General features: G+C 36.9%; 1 protein-coding gene across 2 annotated transcripts in view; it reads left to right on the top strand.

Moving 5' to 3' along the window:
* CDH8 (cadherin 8) overlaps positions 1-22,850 on the top strand; it is a 359,018-nt gene that overhangs the window by 184,869 nt on the left and 151,299 nt on the right. For both annotated transcript variants that reach the window (XM_012781565.2, XM_012781533.2), the window contains exons 5-7: positions 1,407-1,574; positions 5,500-5,687; positions 8,881-9,134. In XM_012781565.2, coding sequence (XP_012637019.1) covers positions 1,407-1,574; positions 5,500-5,687; positions 8,881-9,134 — 610 coding nt within the window. The remainder of the gene's footprint in view (positions 1-1,406; positions 1,575-5,499; positions 5,688-8,880; positions 9,135-22,850) is intronic.

The following is a 22,850-nucleotide window of genomic DNA, read 5'->3' as shown; positions in this document are numbered from 1 at the left end:
ACATATAGTAGTAAAATTCATTGGGTATCAGACAGGTGTGGGGGGGTGGAGGAGATGGGTATATTCATACCTGATTGGTGCGATGCGCACCGTCTGGGGGATGGACATGCTTGAAGCTCTGACTCAGGTGAGGCAAAGGCAATATATGTAACCTAAACCTTTGTACCTCCATAATATGCTGAATTAAAAAAAGAAAATATATTGTCATACTACTAATATATCTGTTAGTTGTTTAAAATGGGAAAAATTGAAATAGCTGCAATATCCACCAATATGGAAATGCTTAAGCTACATTCATACAACAAAAATTATGCAGCTATAGCAAGCAATGAGGTGAACCTCTATGTATTGACAAGAAAGGTTCTCAGAAACATCTATTGTGAGGAAAAGAAAGTCTCAATAATACCTATATTATGATCATGCTTGTGGTTAAATGTTTATGTGTACATTTGTGTGAATATACTTACAATGGCTTTGGATTTATGCACACCAAAATTTCAGCAGTATTTATCTATAAAAATGTATGGAAATAGGGAGAGGGCTAAATAATTTTCAAAATAACTTTAGAAGTATCTAAGTAAACTTTGAGTCTTTAACAAGATACTAAGTTACTAATGAAACAGAGACAAACAGACCCACTTGAAACCCTGAAAATATATCAGAAGAAAAAACACCATGATTTTAGCAGTAATGATTTTATCATATTACATGTGATTTTCTTTTACCCACTTTTTTCCATATCTTCCTATTTTTCTAAAATACTTGTAATACTTTTCTAAAATACTTACAATAGAGAAGATGTGACTAAATAATTAAAATATAAATGTAGTTGAACAGTACCTTAGGATTTAGATGTTTGACTATGTTAATTCTGATTGGTGTTTTATTCATCTGAGTTGATTCTAATAATGCATTTATTTCTTTCATCTCTCTAATGTATTTGTGAGCTTCAGAATAATTTATCCTTGACCTCAGAGCCTTCAAGCTATTCATGTATTTACTCCTCTTGTAGGGGAATTGGGGTGTGTGATAAATTGTAGAATTCTTTCACTTCCAGGGCTTTCCTGGGTAGATGAGGCTGTGTTATGATTTATACTTTAATTTGGTAGGGAAGGATATGGCATTTGGTGTACTTTCTAATGTATATATTTGCAAGTTTTTTTATGCATTGTGAAATATATTTTTTGCAAGTTATCTGTAAACATTTATGACTACAGTTTTCCTTAGTGTTGATGTCACAGACATACACCAGTTAAATGTCAAAAGAACACAGAAAATTATCTGAGTGGGGACTTGATGTATGCATATGTATGTGTTTGCATACATGTACATATTCATATGATTCATACAGTCATTGCTGAATGACTTCTCTGCCTGAAAGTCATTCTTCCATTTTCCTCCCTCAGCTATTATAAAAACTGCCCTGCCAAACATGGACAGAGAAGCCAAGGAGGAGTACCTGGTCGTCATCCAAGCCAAAGATATGGGTGGACACTCCGGTGGCCTGTCTGGGACCACGACTCTTACAGTGACCCTTACTGATGTTAATGACAATCCTCCAAAATTCGCACAGAGTAAGTGAATTTCCTACACTGGGTGAGAATTTAAATATGATGTTTCCACTTGAATTTATATTATAACTTTCAGTGACATTCTAAAAAGCTGAGAGAAACTGTTGAGTGCTTAGGTGCAAGGTTTTGCAATTCATGTGTGTGTGTGTGTGTGTGTGTGTGTGTGTGTGTGTGCATGTAACAACCAACCATGTTGTCATAATTTTGGTACTAAATTTACCCCCATGCTACAGATTTCAAAATTGAAAAAAAATTCCAAATATCAAGCATATAGTAACAGACAATTAGAACCAACGTCTCTGACCGTAAGATGTGTGTTCATTTCTCTTTTGCACACTATCCCCATTAAGGAGACTTGAGAGGACATAAAAATGCAGCTCACATATTGCTCTCATTAGTCTCATTTGTTGTGTAAAAGACACAATCTCTCTAGTGTCTGAGGTGGGGAAGCAAATATGCAGTCCACTTGCTACAGCACATACACTACTCCTTCCTGCAACAGAGGGGACATCAGTAATCATTGACTCTACTCTTTCTGGCTAAGGCCACATGCTCTGCTGTAGAAACTTTTGGGCTGTCAGTGAAGCAGGAAGACAATTGTTATTTGCCAACTTTCTTGTATGCTCATAGAACACTTCTTTTCTGAGCATGTCTCCAAGCAATACGACAGAGACATGATTTGTTAAGTACAGCCTTTCAGATATGGAAACTTTTGAATTGAGACACAAAGGGTGAATAGGATTAGCTGGAACAAGGTGAAACCAAGGGAGGGAAAATGGATAGTGCAGTTAAAAAGGATGTATGAAAGCCCTGGGACTACATGTTCATTTTTATTTATTTATTTTTTTAATTTTTTTACGCTACATATTAGTGAGATCAGACAGCATTTTTCTTTCTCAATCTGGCTTATTTCACTTAATGTAATGCCCTCTAGTTTCATCCACATTGTTGCAAATGACAGAATATCCTTTTTAAATTTAAAGGCTGAATAACATCCCAGTGTGTGTGTGTGTGTGTGTGTGTGTGTGTGTGTGTGTGTGTGTGTTACACACTGTGACTTCTATGGCCATTCATCTGTCAATGGACACTTAGGTTGTTTTCATTTCTTGGCTAGTATGAATAATGCATTGATGAACATGGGGTGCAGACATCTTTCCAAGATGATTTTATTTTTCAAACCATTCTATTGTACACCTTAAGTATATGCAATTATTTTTTAAAAAGCCCTATGGAAGGATGGTGGATGGCCATGTATGGAAATGAAAAGAATTTCACTGCAGCTGCAGCACAAAGGGCCAGGGGGGAGAGTGTTACAACAAGAGGCTAGAGAGTTAAACTGGCAGGAATAAGCCATATTTGGAATTGTAGGACATTTTAAGTACCAAGATCTTTATCCCAAGATCACTGGGAAGTCATTAAAAGATTGTAAATTGTAGGTTGCATGATACAAGGAAAATCAGGAAAAATAAATAAATCTCGCCTTCTTTCAATGTCTTCTCTGCTTTGCAGCCAGTTAAAGGAGTGTTTGCAATCATTCATGTAGAAGGTGATGGTGATTTTGACAAGCCAGGGTGGTTGCATTGGATGCGGAGAAAGGTGTATAGGTGTGGTAAATATTGGAATTAATAATGACAGGGATCTACAAATAGGTTGCATTTTCAGATGAGGAAGGTAGGTTATCCTATTCCCAACATGAGAGATTTGATGCATATTGCTGCTGTTTGCTGGGATAAAAAATACCATAAGAAAACTGGTTTTTGTAGGGAGAGAGGGAATAAAGTGGGGGTGAGAAAGAGAGAGTGAGAGAGAGAGAGGGAGGTGGAGCTCAAAAATGACATATTTGAGGTGCTTTTAAGAATTTGTCTTCAGAAATTCCAGAAAAAATAGAAGAGATGCATTTTCATTAAAAATTTCAGAATTTTTACCCCTAGCCGTTCATAAATCAGACAACAATGCGACCCTTCTAAACAAAAATATTGAAATGGAAAATACCATTTCTCTTATCCTTTCCCCTACTCTTTTATTTCCTTTTCAGTTGCCATTATAGTTAATGCTGTAATGGGCTACGTTTTTCTCAGAAAATTATTGTTTCAATTCAACAGAGGCAGATGAGTTTCAAAAGCAGTCCCTTTCTTAGAAGTAATAACTATTAGGTATGATCACACTGGTAGAGATGATTAGAAGGAGAATAGGAATGGATAAAGGAATGTTCCATTTGCTCAGTTTCTCAAGGCTCCCCAATGTAGGGCTGGTAGCAAGGTGAGCCCCTTGCTGGCTTATTTACTTAATAAGCACACCTAAAGGGATAATCTCAAACCTTACCTGGAATATAAAGTTGGAAGGAAATGGAATCATTACACCAATTATGAGAGAATTGGGAGATTTGTGCTCAATATGATGATTTTCGATGCCTATTTTATGGGAAAGATATTTGGAAAAGTTTTTGTTCTCCAGCTCCAAAACTTTATGATTCTAAGAGACATTTTATTTCATTATTAATTAAAGGAGTGTTAGCGCTAGAAGAAACCTTACTCATCATCTAAACTGAATCCTGTTATATTGGATAAAATGAGCCTTAGTTTATCCAAGGGACTCAGTGATTGAAGTCAAACTAGAACTAGGTAATGTTCCCCAGATTTGATTTTTCCTTTTGGGTTTATAGTTCATTGAATGTTTATTTTTCCCTTGTTATGGTTGCAAAGGGACTAAAACTTCCTGGTTGTTTGAGTTGGAATTTCCCAGAATCAGACAATGAGACAAGACTTTGTAAGTAGTTTAACTTAAAGATGGTCCCATAAAACACCAGTGGGGAAATGAGAGAATTAGAATGAGAGTCAAAAAATGTGTATTATCAAGCCAACTACCACCGTGGGTGACTGGAGCCTTAATAAATTGGGGAGTGTCTGGACCATTGTAAAAAAAGAAAAGAGTTAAGAAAAGTTATCCTACCAGAGAAAGGAGACACCTAAGATTTTATACACTAACTCCTGTGAGTTTTTGAGGGCTGCTTCTGCAGAGGCATTAACTCCCTGGTAGTTCTGACCTGACATGCAATGGGCAAAATGGGTTCTGAAGGCCAGAAAAACCCTCAGGCAAATAAATGCAGGAATTGGCAGTTAGATGTAGGGCAGGTGTGCACTACAGGGGTAATGTCAGAGGTTATGGTTAGGGCACCAACTGCTTCCCTTACACCAGTGACAGTGAGTAACACCACTATAACAACTAAAGTGATTTGAATTAAAGAAAAGGAATAATGCCAATAATTAGTCACATTTTATTGCCCCTGTATGAGAATGAATATAGACTGTAATTGTATTTTGCCTAGGGAGCTTTAAGGTAAGATTTTGGTCTTCAGAGCAATGAGGACTTTAGTAATAACAGGAGTGTTTCATGTGTCTGAACAGCTTGCTGCAGGGCACAGCAGAAGGTTAGTAATTGGATTTTATCAAAAATAGTCTAAAAGTCTGTACATATAAAGGTAAGTTCAAAAGTGACTTTCAGTGTGTTGCACATTGCATCTTTTTGTGCTGAAATTAGCTTAGTACTTTATGTTGGGCAATAATGAATATCCCCATGGGCAGTCAATGTGATCGTACTACAAACTGGAAAGAACTTAGATGTAGACTCACTAATATCTTGATATAACTGCTCCAGATACATATTTGGTAAGCATATGGTGTAATAAGTTCCATATCTCAGAAGAGTCTTGAAAAGAGATTACTCCTTCTCCTGGGAACTATTTATCTCTGACTCAGCTAAAAGATTTTACGTTGCACAAAGGAAAAGGCTATTTTTGCCTTTTCCATCACTGTCTTGGTAGCATCTATGAAACATCCAGAACAAAAGAGGTGCCCAGTAGAGACTTGCTAAACAAATTAATGGGTTGTTGGAACGTGTGCAATGCTCATTGTTTCTCCTCTTTTATAAGGTCTGTATCACTTCTCAGTACCAGAAGATGTGGTTCTTGGCACTGCAATAGGAAGGGTGAAGGCCAACGATCAGGACATTGGTGAAAATGCTCAGTCATCATATGACATCATTGACGGAGATGGGACAGCACTTTTTGAAATCACTTCTGATGCCCAGGCCCAGGATGGCATTATAAGACTAAGAAAGGTAAGCTAAGGAAGATTTCATTCATCTTCAAAATACCTTTGTGATACTTGAGTTTTAAAGTTTGAGGAGGTTGGGTGGACTTCCCAACAGAATCTCAGAGCTGGTGGACATTGAGCTTTAAGCCAGAAGACCTGGTGATAAGTAGAATCCTTGTGGCACCTCCTATCTCTTGGTCCTGTTTCCCATTTCAGCTAAAGTCTGGTAAACAGTCACTGTGGTGGAGCTAGCCTCCCATCTCACCCAGTATTTCTCCCCCCATCTATGCTTCCAGTGCTTTCCCCTAAGCCACCAGAATTTTCTCAGTCCTTGTATAGGACACACCAGTTATGTGGGGAAGTCAGTGCCCTAAAAGTGACCCTCAACAAAAGGGGAGAAAAATTGGTGGCCAATTACTATTGTTGGAAGAGGCATATTGGTTAAGGTTCACAAGAGAGTTTTCATTTGCCTGCAGAGGTGACAAGTTCAATGATTTAGTCTTTCCCTATATAACTGTCTTTACTTGTTAAGCTCCTGCTTCCTGAAATATCTTTCCCAAATACATTGAAGTTTCCCAAGTTGAAGGCTGTGCTCTCAGGGAAACTCAAAGACAGGCAGAACGTTGAGATTCAGTCATCCCAGCTAGCTCTGGTGCATGACGGACAGGGCCAACCCTGCCACCATTGGCTACTCCAGACTATGCATCAACACTTCAAACATTATGGGAAATGAAGCTAATCTCTGCCTTGCTTCTGCATCTTCACAACTAGTCCAATAATGCATGACAATTTGAGAGTGCTTTTGTTAGCATCCAGTTTTTTATGGTAGATGTGAAAAATTCTGTAAAACATTTTCTATTTGTATTTCTTATCATGAAATCTACATTCATAAGATACGTGTAGGACACAGTTCATTATTTTATGAGCACCAAGCATTTGCAAGGAAAAAAGCACTCTTTCATCCTCATTGTGATTAATTTGTTTGATATTGTTCTTCATAACATTGTCATGAACTAGATCAGGCTCATTTTTAAATAGATTTGCTTATTCTTGAATAAGAAGGTAGACAGTGGTCCACAAAATTGGAAGCCAATAATTTTTCCCTCTTTCTTGATCAGAATTACATTTGGTGTAATTCTGAAATTGATATGTTTCTTTAGAAACATTGATATGATTCTAAAGTTGCCATCTGAGTCTCTGTCGTGTTGCACAGAGACCTATTTTCATTGGTTCTGCTCTTAAAATCCACCATTGAAGAGATATTAACCGTGGGAACCTGGAGTTTTTTGGATATGCTTTTATAAAAAAGCATTAAAAATCAATGCTGATAAAAATACAGCTGCATTTATTTTAACTCTCTATTCAAGCAACACTGTCTTCATACCAGGATCCTGGTTTGACTTTAGAATTAAGAGTTACAAACTATTTAAAAACTCATGTTTGAAATAGAGTACAGCATAATTATACATGAGTCAATTATTGAATAACCCAGAGCCACATTTTCTCTGGCTAATGGTTCATAATGTCATTTTTATTGTTATTATTAACTCCTATCTTTTGTTGCCATAAGGTGCTTTTATAAACTGAAACAGTTAGCCATTTGCTGTATTTTCATTCACCGTTATTCATAAACTTGGAAGCATATACTATGCACCTTGATGCCAGGAAACACATATATTTTACTCTAGAGAACAATGTATAAGGAGTTGTATTTCTACAATTTATGGGCCCCCTTTTTAGTATGATTCAAAGGGCACTAGAATGTGTTTGGATACATTGTCTGTATATTGAGCTAAGAATTAAACAGAACATAGTCTGTTATGCTTAACGATGTTTGTGACGAATTTTAAATTGCAAAATTGTTACAGCAAAGGTGATTGGTAAATTGTGAATATGCTTATGTTGAATCATCTATTCAGAGATGCACGTGTCTAGTAATTTCAGAATAGACAGGGAAGTGAGTGTGTGCCTTGTTTACTAGAAAATATTTCCCAAAAAGCCCCACCAAGTGCCATTAGATCTAAATTGAAATATAAAAATTAACACAATATTTTGAAATAAGAACATATATTTAAGTTCTCTCAGGAGTTCTACAAGAGTTCATTGATGCCAGCTTGTGTTCCAGCTTCTTATAATTTGAAAATATACATTGCAGATTCAAAGTTCTGTTTCTTATGAGGAATTGTAATGCAGAAGTAAACTATCTCCTTGAACTTTGACAGACTTGCATCCCTGAAATCTGAATGATCGTGAGTCACCTAGAATTGGACCATAAGGTTTCCGATGCAGACAGACTTCTGGTTTATTTAAGGGGACTATGCTCTTTTTGTCTAGCTTTATTTACCTAGGTCATTGACTAAAGTATCTCAGACTTAATTTAGGTAACGAAGGATTAATATGTGAGAAATAATGTCAGAGTGCAATGAGGTAATTTCCAATTGCTTTTAAATGGTTGGTGGGAGCACAAACATACTCAGTTATCTACTTAAACTGCTCACACTCTTCTTTCTTCTCCATATAAACACAAGCACATACCTATGTATCTGCATACACATTTCTTTATGTGCCCACCTGCTTCATAGCATGGTACTCATAATAGAGATCTTCTAAGAATGTCCTAAAAAAATAATAAACCCCATTTTAGCCACATGATCAGCAGAGTAGCAATGCTTTGGAAGTGAAATAAGAAAACACTCTTTGTTGGGATTAGTACTAAATTATGCTTTATAATGTCTCCTTGGACTAAACAATGATTATTTCTAGTTATTTACATTTCACACTCTGTTGCAGAAATAATAAAATATTCTTTCCAGATAGAGATTGCGTTCGATGCTGTCTTATCTCCCACCAGCAGAGGCCCGATTAACTGGCTGATTAGTATGCAGGTCATGCCATCACTAGTAAAATTTTATTATGACTCTGAAGTGAAATTTTGATGGCACAATTCATGACTGTGAATATTTTGCGAATTCCAAGTGAAATGAGCAAAACAAAACAAAACAATAGAAGATTAGATTCACTGAGCTTGTATAATAAACAGATATCAATAAATGCCTGTAAAATTTACAGGTTGAATCTGAGGGACTGGAGAGTGATCCCATTAAAGGCTCACAAATGGGCTTAAATGCACATAACTTTCATCCATCAGCATTATACTCATTTGTTCTTGCTGCTGTGGTCATTAGTGAGAAACATTCGTCTTTGTCATTTCTTAACAGCCTCTGGACTTTGAGACCAAAAAATCCTATACGCTGAAGGTAGAGGCAGCCAATGTCCATATTGACCCACGTTTCAGCAGCAGGGGGCCTTTTAAAGATACGGCAACAGTCAAAATTGTTGTTGAGGATGCGGATGAGCCTCCTGTCTTCTCCTCACCGACTTACCTCCTTGAAGTTCATGAGAATGCTGCTCTGAACTCTGTGATTGGGCAAGTGACCGCACGTGACCCTGACATCACTTCCAGTCCTATAAGGTATTTCTCCCTAAAAAGGAATACTGGCTAGTGCAAATGACAACAAATCAGTACAAAATGCAGTTATGTCTGTTTTCTGTGTGGCTGCCTTTGGGACTCAGGCTCACAGGACCAAAGAGTTTTGGTTAATGCATACTCTGTTGTGTGTGCCTACTAAGTGCTACAGAAAGAGCCCAGAGCCAGGAACCTCAAGGTAAACAAATCTATTCTGGCTCAAGGAAAAATGCAAAGCTGCAAATGTTTTACAACACATTTGGGCGGCTCTTTTGATGTTTTGCTTGTTTGTGCTTTTTATTTTATTATTATTATTATTTTAGGCTTGGAAAAGCATTGCTAGTTTGTCTTCTGTCTGTTTTGACAGTTACAGTGAATTATATATTAGAATTTAGAGGCATGAGAACCACCATATCAATGCATTAAGAGGCTCCTATCTTATTTCTATGTCTGGTGTTTGGCTTCGAAATTATCTTTTTATCACTTTGCAGGCATTTCTTATAGGTCAGCATATTTGGTTCGGTGTCCTTTAAACAAAAATTGTTCTCTACTTTTACAAAAATACTTTCCCTGCTCAGATTTTTCCCCAGCATGAGAAATAATCCTTTATTAAAGTTTTTCTGCCTTTTTCAGAAATGAAGCTCAATTCTGTTTTTGGTTTTTTTTTCTGTTGAACTGCACACATCTTTTCTCTTTTGCCCATCACCCAAATGACAGTACAAGTGTTCAAGCTAAATCGCTTTCTTCCGAAAGCACAATGAAAATCTATAACCTGTATACTAGTCTCCAAGGGTGAAGTGTTGGCTAATGATGTGTTTGAGTGTGGATTTCAAATATTGTCTTAGAAATATTTCTTGCACCAGAGAGAGAGAGAGAGAGAGAGAGAGAGAGAGAGAGAGAGCTAGATAGAGAAGTACAATTTTAAAGAATTGTCCAGCTAATCTATGAGTTAAATTTCAGCCATACCAAACCCTTTCCATTTCTAAACCACAGATATCTGGGGCAGACATCCTTACAATTACTTTATTCAGAGAAACTTTAGACAAGTGAATTTTCTGCAGGTTTTATTATTCACTTTTTAAAAATGTATTAAATTCCCATTACTTACAAGGGTGCTAAAACGCTGCAGAATAATCAATGCCCCAAATAATTTGAGTTTGTACAAAAAAAAAAAAAAAGATTATGTTCAGATCAAACACGGTCCTTTTTCTTGGACACAAACCATTTCTAAATTCAAGATAATCAACAAAAGTGTCCCCTGTAAGGATACTAAGAAAGAATCTTTCAGGAGAGTCCAACCTCTGAGAAAATAAAACTCATCTGGGGATTTGAGGAATAGTCCTTTGGACATTGTCAGTTCTGAAGGAATGCAACAAACTGTAAGCATACACAAAGTCCCTTGTTTGGCTAAGAGAATGATATCTATCAAAGGGTCAAGTGCTGATCCAAGGATAGGAAGTATACAGAAAAATAATTTTAAGTGGGCATCAATTTCCTGATAATATATTGAAGTTGTGTGATGGCTTTATGTTGGAATGTCGACATAAATAGGGACAACAATATTTGTTGAATGAATAAATCTTCCCTATGTTCGTGTTACTCAATTTCGTTTGAAAGGAACTCAAAAAGGAGCCATCACCACTCACTTTCTTTACATCTCCAGGCGTGAGACAGAATGTGGAGGGAGGACACAAGATTGGGTCACCAGACAGACCAGTCACGGGGCCAGTTTAGCACTTGATTTGTTGACATTTCTACTTTTGTCCACCAGGAGTGTATAAGAGCTTAGGAGTTTGCCAAACTAAGGACCCTGGGGGACAATAAGGATTAAGATTTGGGGACATTCTCACATAAACCCCAAACATGGATTCCCCTTTGGAATGAACTTGCTGGCCAGAAACAAGTTCTCATTCATCTAGAGCTGAGGTTTGGGTAACTTTTCGTACCAGAGCGAAAGTAACCTCAAATAGGCAGAGCTGGGTTTAAATCCAGATTCATAGTTCCTCACATTGTTTTTGCACATTTTTTAACCTCTTCATTTTACTGATGCAGAAATGGAGATTTACTGATACTAATTCCAGTTCCCAGGGGACCGAGTGCTGAATCTCACTGTAGTTGATTGTTATTATTAATGTTATTGTTATTGCTGTGTTTATGATTGCCATTGCTATTTTTATTATTGCCACTGGGAGGAAAGGTAAGTGTGGAGGAAGCTTGAGGCTGTTTAGAAATAACTGTCCAGCTTATAAACATTTCATTTTCAGGCAGGCTAAAAAGGGATTTGAGGCTGTGTTACCAGAAGAGATGGGCAGATAAAGTACCATTTGATGACACAGACATATCTGTGCTTCTGATGGATGTCAGGCAAGTGCTAGTTCCTTGGCATCTATGGTCCTACCCAAAGAAGGGACGAATGCTGTTTCAAAGCATTTACAGCTGCTTTTGATGTGTCATTCAGAAGGCGGGTCCCACACAGTTCTGATTGGAGGCGGACTGGCTCCGTAGGAGGGATGACAATGTGAGAATCACAAACCGCATTTTTCAGCATCGGTTCAGCATTTCTCCAGTTCCCCACCCCGACCTCCACCCAGTTGGGTTATAGAGAGCAGCTTTCCTCTCTCTATGCACAATTGGTTAATTTGAGTAGGAAATTATATTTCCTGACTAGCCAGAGCAATGCATAGTTCCTTATGAGTCTAGCAGGCAGATTTAGAGCCATTTAACCTTTTAAAACAGAACTAGAGGACATGGTTATACAGAGAATTGCTAGGTAACAAATAGCTATGCATTATTTTCTCTTTCGGACTGTTGTATTTTATATGTTGACAAGAATGTACCCATCTTTTAGAATAACGTTTAATTTGCCATCCAGCAAGAAATAGGCATTTATCATAGTATCTGCCATGTTAAAACGTGCATTTACTGGTGGGTCAACTTCTCATGAGGCTCAACAATTTAGAGCACATTGTCAAGCTAGAAATATCATGTGTTTTAAAATTCTTATACCTATATTTATATCTGTATCTATAAATGTATCTATATATTTGTATATTCCCTTCCGGGGGAAAATGAACAATGGCATAGAGCAAAATCCATAGTCTTACCCTGTAATTTCCAGGAACATTAATTATGTCTTTGCTACTTTCTGCAATACTATATGTCTTTCGGTAATATAGAATGAAGTTGTGCAATTATTTAGGTGATGATAGGAATTTAGGAAGACTAAGGTTCAAATCATTTCACTGCTACTTTCTAGTCAGATAGCCAGTCTCTGGAATTCTCTGAGATTCAGTTTTCTTATGCATATGGGATAATATCTTCCTCACAGGGTTACTGATATCATTAAGTGAAATTATCAAATAAAATATGTGGTAGCTAGTAGCATTACTAGTTAATACAAGGTAAGCCAGCATCAATTCATATCTTAAATGCAGATTAAAAACTGAGTGCTTATTTTAGCAGAGATTTGTCTACTAAAGGTAGCTGACCATGTGCAAAATGATCTGTTTGTTCTTTAAGAGTTATATGCTAATATAATTAACCTCATTTAATTAGAGGTTGACATGTGATCACCCCCAGCTAATGGTATGAATATTTTTGCTAGTGAGTACTTAATATGCATTAGTGACTGTGCTAAATACACTCATTTCCATTCTCTAACACCATAGGAAACAATATGTATAGTTATTATCCCCATTTAATAGATGAGAAAACTGAGGATTAGAAGACTAAATTGCCTAGTACCACATAAATAGCTAAGAGTGAAACTGGGATGTATACCTAGGTTTCTATGATGATACAATGCCTGTTCCTTACCCCTATGGGACAGTCCCTTCCTTTCCCTGTGATCAATTCCAACTGTGTACAATTTAGGATGACTTAATAGGAATAATTTTAATTGAAACAATAAACTGTTCATTCTCTTATCGGTGTCATCAAACCCAAGATTCATACGAGGAAAGAAGGAAAATAAACCAAGTCTGTGGTATTACCTAGAGTATGGGTAGGGTGTTCCTCACTCATCTGTCTCGCCACTTTGTATGGATTTGTTATTATTAGCTCTGAATCGTGATGTGTGAGGTGAGGGGAGAAGCAATGTTATTTTTATTTGATGAATCAGGCGTTGTGCCAAGCTCCTATTATGTATTATATCACTTACTTTTCACAAAAGACATCAAGAAGTAGTCAGTACGATTTCAGTTTTATGGAGAAGGAAATCTAAAGGGATGAGCTCCCTGTGCTTGGTGATATAGCAGATGGATTCAGAACCCGGGTTTAAACCCAAGTTCCATCTTACCAGTGGCCACTGTGTTTATGCATGCTCTAATTAGTTATAGAATCTTAAGTGAGAAGTAGGATGATAGCAGCTGATATTTATTGAGCTCATACTTTGTGACCAACACTCTAAACTGTTGCTATATGCAACCAATTATTTATACTTAAGGTAAAAATTCCTACTACAGAGTAGCTATTACAAATACATCAGTGCTTTTATGCAGACCTGCTATGGCCCATTTTTTCTCTCTGTAAATTTATTTTCAAGTGTATATTGGATGTTGCCACAGCTTTGAGATGATATGTGATTGTTTCTAAAGTAGTCATTTCCTATTTCTTTCCAAGCTCACACTGCAAGAGCTGCTTAAATTAACATGGGGATGATGGCCATTCAGCAGGCAGAGTCGAAAGCTGACATGATCATGGTGGCCACAGTGCTCTGTTGTCTTAATTCCTCTCTGGAATATAAGTGCCCACTCAATACAGGAGCATTGGATTTAGGCTAATATTATCAAATTTTGTACTATTTTTTCTACTGATATTCTGGAAGTTTTATAATTCATCTCAGTTACTAGCCTGGCTGCTAATGAGCTCTTCCGAAAACACTCTTTACAGACATGGTATCCAATGATGCTAAAATGGAAATATTTCTTACTATAGCGATATTGGTGTTAATTGGGGTGATTGACTGTGTATTGATTGATTCCCCTCCTCAATCTTGTAGTAACTCTCATTTTTGGTAAGAACCTAGCTTGCTTGTGTGTATGTGTGTGTATACACATGCATGCTTGTGCATGAGATTCTGTGTCTTAAGAACACTTAATATGAGGTCCACTTATAAATATTATAAGATTTATAAATGCACAACACAGTATTATTAACCATAGGTACAATACTGTATAGCACATCTCTAGAACTTACTCGTTTTGCATAGCTAAAACTTTATGCCCATTCATGAGCAACTCTGCATGTCCCCCACATCCCCACCAATGCCTGGCAACCACAATCCTTCTCTCTGATTCTTTAAGTTTGACTATTTTGGATATCTCATATAAGTGGACTATACAGTATATGTCCTTTTGTGACTGGCTTATTTCACTTATCCCAATGTCCTCAACATTCATTCATGTTGTTGCATATTTCAGGATTTCCTTCTTTTTAAAAGCTGAATAGTATTCCATTGTATCTACATACCACATTTTCTTTATCCATTCATTAGTCAATGAACATTTAGGTTATTTCCACATCTTAGCTATTGCAAATACAATGAATGTGGGAATGCTAATGTTTCTTCAAGATCCTGATTTCAGTTGTTTTGTATAAATACTCCAAAGTGGGATTGCTAAATCATATGGTAGTTCTTTTTAAAGTTTTTTGAAGAACTTCCATTCTGTTTTCCATAACAGTTGCATCATTTTGCATCCCCACCTACTGTGTACGATATTTTTAAATAATTAAAACTTATTTCATTTAATTCCTGCACTCTCGTGGCCAGATTAAAAGTTTGGTTGTCTCTCCATTCAAATGTATGGACTCTTTCAACACTGTTTCCAAAAACTCACTATACCTGCTTATCCAACTAACAATAATAAACTCATCGTCATATATTAATATGCCCATCTATACATTCATTCACATTAAGTCATTTATTCATTCATATATATTTTAGCTTATTTAGTTGCCCAAATGATATCAGTTAAGCCTACAATTTTTCAGGAGATTTCTATGAAGACAGAGCCTCTGATTTTGTGAACCTAGAGTAAGGAGACTGGCTGAATACCCCTGGAAAACTGAATCCCTTCACAGTTATCTAACTAGCCTTTTATATATGCTATCTGAAAATGATATATAAAACCAGGTTGTGGAGCTTTAGGGGCTACATGGAGGAAGAGGCTTCTTAATGAAATTTGAATAAAAGCAACCATAGATATCCAGGGATGCCAATAATTTAAAGTGAAAATATCTCACACTATAGAGAACCTAGTGGTAATTTTGAGAGTGGATTGTAATTTATTATTTTCTTTCATTTTTTTTATCTCTCCCCCTCTTTCTTTCTCTATGACTATAAAGAAATTATTTGGGTAGAAAAAAGGCTCCTTTTTCTCTTTAGAGGAATAATAAATGATATGTGATACAGAAACCTTAGAATTCTGGGACTAGCAGAACTCAGATAATATTATTTATTAAAGCAGTTAGAGCAACCGGTGGAGCAATTAGAGGCGAAAAGCTGAAAACTTGTAGATGGAATTTTTTGATACTCAAAGTGCATGCGAGAAAATGTTAAAATGGTTTCTTTAGGCATAATAACAAAAGCTAGAATGAAATTAAGCAGTGAGAAAGAAACAGTTGGAGTTCAGTGGAATATAATAACTGATTCATAACTAAGGGGTTTATTTCATTATGTGTGCCTCTAAATAGCATCTTCACTTGCAGTTGGCTCAAAATTTTATCTTCCTATAAATTTTCTATATAGAGGCTGCAAACCAATGTTTAACAAAACATTTCTTATAATATCAAAGTGCATTTATGCCTGTTAAATTTGAAAAATAGATACACACTGTCTTTTTCCAAGGACAGTGTCTCCCTAATGGAGCTCTAAGAAACACTATTGGGACTAAAGAATTGTGACCAGATCCATTTGAAATCAAATTTCTTTGCTATAGGCTCTTGCGGGTGAGTTGCTAAGGTGCATTGCACTCTCTGAGAAGGAAAGAATGTAAGTTGCCCATTTGATCTTTGAACCTTGTTTGGCTCTGCAGAGTATCCAGTGCACACAGAGAGCCATGCTAATGTAAGAGAGGGCCACACAGGTTTCTGTGCTGATCTGTGCTTTGGATTCTGATGCATTGAGCATTGCACATATCACTTGTTCTCAATAGATTGTTGTTTTATGAATTTCACCCATTTTTCTTTCCAAAGAGCTTACTAAACTGAGAAGAACTTATGACATTAGTGAATAATTTGTTTCCATTACACTAGGCCAGGGGTCAGCCTCTGGTCCAGACCTGGCCTACTGCTTTTTTTTTCTAAATAAAATTTTATTGGAACACAGCCACAGTCATTCTTTTATGTCCTACAACTGCAGAGTTGAGTAGTTGTGGCAGAATATAAATTGCAAATTCTAAAATATTTGCTTTACAAAAATGTTTGTCAATCCTTATATTAGACTCAGGAATTGGATTTCCATCAGTAATTTGAAGAGTTGGCTTCTATATCATGCCAGGATTTTACTCTGTTTCACAAATTCCCTAAAGATAAAATTCTTAAAATAATTTTTAAAACATTACCAGTCATACAAATTCTTTGTATTAGAATCCATTTACATGTGATGAGAATTGTCATTCCCTATACTTGCTGTAGATCCCCTGGAACCTTAATACTCATGGGGCTCGTGACAGCACACACTTGTGTTGAGTTTGCCAGAAAAAGCTGGCATCTTTAGTGTAGCTTTTGGGAAAATTTCCATAATTATCACATGTAAAGGGGCATCCTGACAAATGCTGCAATGCTTACCTGCTTGGAGTGGGGAACTTAGTTGTTACCTTCATGGATTTACTATAAAGCCATGTGTTTCTCCTTCAGACTTCAGTGATGGCTATAGTAAACATATTTGGAATTGAGGTTGGTGAATGTCTTAGCCCAAACCCTAGTCTCTGCATTTCAATGTCTTGGAAAATTCTCTGACTTTAGCAGCTTTTCTCTGCCTAAATGCATGAGGTGACATGAACCAGAATTTCACTTAGAATAGACTTGCTGTGGTATATTCATTAAAGCCTCACATGTATTCTCCAGGAATATAGTAGGTATTCGGCAAGGGTTTCTGAAAATATTTTGTGGATCTTCTACACATGCATATTGAGCATTTTAGTATTGTGTCCTTTGCCTATATCTCATTTACGCTTTGTCACATTAACTCTATGAATTACACATATTCTTATTCCTATTAAGCAAATGTGTTACAGTTGTGCTTTATGGAAGTAGATGAAGTTTGAGGTGCATGGTGTTTTTTTAGGGATCAACACCTGTGAAAGCAGGATAGGAAGGGGAGGAAATCAAACTGCAACTCAATCCTAGCAAAACCTTGGCCCAACCTAGTGGATCTCTCTGGAGTTAGTATTGCCCATCAGTTGAGTTCCACATCATGCCAACCTGGTAGGACCTTTATACCTCTGTTTGCTTAATCTCCAGACAACTCCTGTAGAGGGGACTCCCTGAAACTGAGGTGGACCTCAAAGAGTGGGTAGTTGGAAACTGTGTACTGACCATGACCTTCACACCTCTGGCATCCTTCCAGGAAAGAGAATCTGCACAGCACATTTCCATGTCTACCATGGATAAGCTCACTTAATCTCTATAGTAATGAAGTATTTGATGAAATTTGCACTGCTAGCTGTCTAGCTCCCAAATTCACACATTGCCACCATACTTCTAAACCTATGATGTCTTTCCTTAGGTAAACATATACGTGTTACACATTCTTAGATGCAGACATTATAGTGGCAAATCAAGTTGCCAGAAATGTTATCAGTGTGATATTGTAAACCTGGCTATTAATTTTAAATAATTATTAAATTGTATGTATTAGTAAAATATTTTAAAACAACTGATGTAAGGTAGTAAAAATAGCATAAGAATCTTGAGAGAGAAAAACAAAAAAAGTGCTGATCAAGGGTTTAAAAACAGTTTTTTTTTCCTTCCCTGATTGGTGAAGCATCTGTCCCCTCTAGGGAATGAAACTTAATAAGAATACTTACATTCTGAGAGAAACAGAGATGCTTGTGCAGGCTGAGCCATGATATCTAACATTATTATACTCATAAGGCAAAATAAGTCTTCTATTTTGCATCATGACAAAGGGAGATTGACATCCTTATCTGATGTTCAAATATTTATGGGACTCATTTCAGCTAAGCCTTTATTTTCCCTTTTATTTCCACATTCTGGTTTGACACGATGTATTATACAACCTTGCTTTTGATAAAGGACAATCAGATTGGACTTAATGTTGCAGAGGAAAACATAATATTGCATATTGTAGGAAGAGAGCATGGTAAAAATGGAGAAATTCCACTTTCATCCATTTATCAAAGGTTTATTAGATCTACCCTGTGTGTATGACGTCTGTTTGCTGGGGAATGGGATGAGGCCTAGCTGAGATGCCTTTGAAATGGGCCACAGGGTACAAAGCAAGTCTGGAATGATCTGCTAAGAGAGGTAGCATCATGGTAAATGAGAATAAGATTTATGAATGTCTTTAGGAAGGGTCGAAGTCATGGGAAATATATTTCATGGTGCAAAGGACATGAAAAGACTGAAATGCTCTTCCAAAGCCAAGGGTCTGAAATTGGACAGAATAGATCTGGAAGGGTGCAGGGTGCACACCAGGGTGAAGGGGGTGGTCCATTCACTGGCAGAAGAGGAAGAGTTTCTGGCTAACCTCTTTTGAACATTAAGTACATGATCCTGGGCTTTGAGATTATTTAAATATACAAGACTAGGTTAGACCACATGATTAGACATTGTGTTTAGGGATATTTTTGGCATAAAATAATTTTGTCCCCAAGAAAGAGTTACATCTGGCAGAAAACTGTAATGGTGTGCTTATGCTATTACTATTGTGTATTAGACAAGCAAAGAAGTTATTTCTATATAAATATATCTCTAGTCTTTAAGAGTTAGCAGACCACATCTTATATTATACACCAGTCAATTACCAGTCCTTAGCATTTGCTAAATGAACCTGCAGGACCAATTAAAATTGAAAGTATATATAAATTTATGACATTTAAAAAATCTGTTTTGGTATATAGTTGTACACTACTAAATCTTTTATTAATTAATCTTTGGGTGTGCATGCATTTCATGGATACTTTTTTCTATATTGTAAATGATTTTGACTTATGTAACCAAATACCACCATCCTCATAGCTATTCAACATTTAGTAAGAGTTTATGATGTGCCAGATATTAGGTCAGGATATTATACATATTATCTTACTAATGTTATGACTGGGAAAAATCCATATTATCCTCGTTTTATAACCACAGACATCGAGAGACAGGAAAATTTATATGGGCTACACCACTAGTCTATAAGAAGTTTCAAATGATAAATTAATATATAGTGCTTAGCAGAGAGCCTGGAAATTAAGAAGGATACAATAATACATATTAATACTGGATATGGTCTTATGGTCCATACTGCTGCCTAATAAAGCAGTTGTTCTATGTCACACTCTATTCTGTCATCTGTTAGCATTTATCAGCCTTGATTCTTTCATATGGAGAGAAATCATCACTGGCATAATCAACAGCTCTAAAAATATATCTTTTGAGGGAGATGAAGGATGCTCTTCACTCCTAGATTGCCCCTGGCATTTTTGAGTCAGCATGGGCCTTTGGACATTCATAGAAAGTGATCAGGATTCCTGTGTCCTCAGGGTAAGCAGTGAGGATTAAAGTCACCACTAGCCTTCATTGTAAGATAGGTTATCCTCACAATTCCTAACCTCTCATCATAGGAAAGCACACGCCAGATATAAATTTCACATAGCCACTGAAAGTTCTAGATTCCATGCATTTCTACAAAGATTTAACCAGCTTTTGCTAACATTTTTGTTCATATTTATGACCCATTTGTTGTATTTGAACAATTACATAGAAATGTCTAAAATGAAAGGAGAGGTTTTTTTTTCCAATTTAAAAAGCAACGTAGATTAATTGAACATGTTATAAAACTTCTATATGTGTTTCATCAATACTCCTCCATCTTCTTTACTTTCTATCAAATAGTCATGATGCCCAGTTTATTTTACTGCCTAAGCTCAAATACCATCATCTCTAACTTGAGTAGTTATAACAACCTCATTTGCTCATCTCCCATCCTTTGATGCCCACGCAGCTATCAAGGTGATCTCTAGCTCAGTTTAGATCTGTACTGCCCAATATGGTAGCAACTTGCCACCTGTGGCTCTTGGAATTTACAGAAAATTGATTCAAATGAAATAAAGTAAAAAAAAAATTAGTTCCTCAGTGACATTAGTTAGATTGCCACATGTAGTTAGTGGTTACCATACTGGATAATACAGAGCGTAATTCTACCACCACAGAAAGTCCTATAGAATTCAGCTGTGGTTTAGAACATATGATTCTCCTACTATATATTTCTTTCGAGGGCCTCTTATTTCCTACAGGAAAAAAATTAAATTCCTTAGCATGGTTTCGAAGGTCCTTCATGACCTGCTCCTTGATACCTTTCCCCCATTGACTTTTTGTGTGTGTGTGTGTGTGAGACAGAGTCTCACTTTGTTGCCCAGGCTAAAGTGAGTGCCTTGGCGTCACCCTAGCTCACAGCAACCTCAAACTCCTGGGCTCAAGCAATCCTACTGCCTCAGCCTCCCAAATAGCTGGGACTACAGGCATGTGCCATCATGCCCGGCTTATGTTTTCTATAATTAGTTGGCCAATTAATTTATTTCTATTTATAGTAGAGACAGGGTCTTGCTCTTGCTCAGGCTGGTTTCAAACTCCTGACCTCGAGCAATCTGCCCATCTCGGCCTCCCAGAGTGCTAGGATTACAGGCATGAGCCACCGCTGCCGGTCCCCCACTGACTCTTATAGTTCAACCACACCATCCTGGATTAAGTTTAAGCCTGTTATCCAAAGTGAGGCAACACAAGATCAAGAAAATGGGCTCCACATCTACTCACCGTCAAATTGGTACTGACTGATTAAAACTATGGTGCTCAAATGGTGGTAGTGTTTACCAGGGATTGGGGGGGAAACCCACATCTTAGGGTCATGGCAAGCATTGTGGTGGGGGAAGGGAATACCTCTAACCTTTCTTAGGGAGAGGCAAAGATATACAATGTAACCAAAATGTAAAAAAAAAAATTATCGGGTGGTGGGCAGGTGGGAGGGGTGAGGAGGGAAAGGATATATACTTACATAATGGGTGGAGTGCGCACCACCTGGGGGTTAGACACGCTTGATGTTCTGGCAGGGGGGAGGAGAGGTGGGAGGGGCAATATATGTAACCTCCATAATATGATAAAATAAAAGGAAAAAAAAGTCTTCAAACACACTGAACATCTACCTAACTCAGACTTCTAATATTTGCTTTCTTTTTACAGGAGTGTTTTTGCAATGTTTTATACACCTCAGATTTGTTTGTTCTTGTTCTCTTCATGGCTATATTACTGTTACCTGTCAAAAGGCTTATTTACTTTTATTGCCTTTCTCCACATATGGACCAAGTTACATGAGAGCGACACGGTGTCTGTTTTGGCACTTAACACAATGTCTTACACATAGGAGGTATTCGTTACAAGTGGGTGAATGAAGGAAGGAAAGCATGCAATGGAAAGGAAGAATGGAAAGAGAAAGGATTAGATGTTTATCTCTCAGATCTAAGCTCCCATTACACTTAGTCTGGGTATTTAATTCTGTAGTGTCCTAAACAAATCCAAACCCTCAGGTTTCTTTTTATATGCATTGCTCTCTTCTGAGGATGTTTTCCCTCAGACAGTCTCTGGAAAAATCCTCCTCTCTGTTTCTCAAAACAGATATCACCTCCCCCCAGTGCCATCTATGACCAAGCCCCTTCCCCAACACAAACACGCATGCATACTTCCAAGGCACATTTAGAAACCCTTTCCCACTGCAAATGCAAGCATTCCTTCATTATTGATCTTTCCACTTTTTATTCTAAGCAAAGAGAAAGTCACAACCTATGTGTCTGAGAGGAGAGGATTTTTTCAACATTTAGCATTATACTGGGCAATAAGATACAATCACTAAAACCTTGTTGAAATTAAATAAAAATTAAAGTTAAAATGTCATCCCTTCGCAGCATGTAAAACTGCATTCCATTTTTACATTTTTGTTACCATATCATCACATTTAGAATTCTTAGTAATAACATGATTATTTTCTTGACTCAGGGAAAAATGTGTTTGAATTTCTCTGAAGGTATTATGTAAACACTGAAGAGTTGATCATGAGTCAAACTTTACGTGGGATTTACTCTGGAGCAATTGTTTTTTGCTACATAAAGTGACATATGAGACTGTGGTTTTATTGTGTAATTTTCCCAAAGTATTTGTGGAACAAATTGTAAAACAACACACACTGAATAAATGGGAGCTCAAATGAACTGACATAGATTTGGAATTTGGGATTTCTAATGGGACCCTAAGTAAAGTAAAAGCTACTTGAGAATGATTGTGTTGAGTTAATCTACTGCAACCTTTGGGTGAAAAATAGCAAGTAGAAATACTACAAAATGATGGCTTTCTCCATATAACGCCCCAACACCAGAACCTTTCAAATCAGTTAAAACACTGATGTGTTAAAAACATCAGTGTTGTTTAAAACATACTTAGATATTTGTCAGAGTGACTTCTACAAATAATGAAAACACTCACTGTGATACCATTTTTAAAAGC

This window comes from Microcebus murinus, chromosome 20 (assembly GCF_040939455.1).
Source record: "Microcebus murinus isolate Inina chromosome 20, M.murinus_Inina_mat1.0, whole genome shotgun sequence".
Lineage (NCBI taxonomy): Eukaryota > Metazoa > Chordata > Mammalia > Primates > Cheirogaleidae > Microcebus > Microcebus murinus.
The sequence above is the reverse complement of the archived record's forward strand: the minus strand, read 5'-3'. Positions and strand labels throughout refer to the sequence as shown.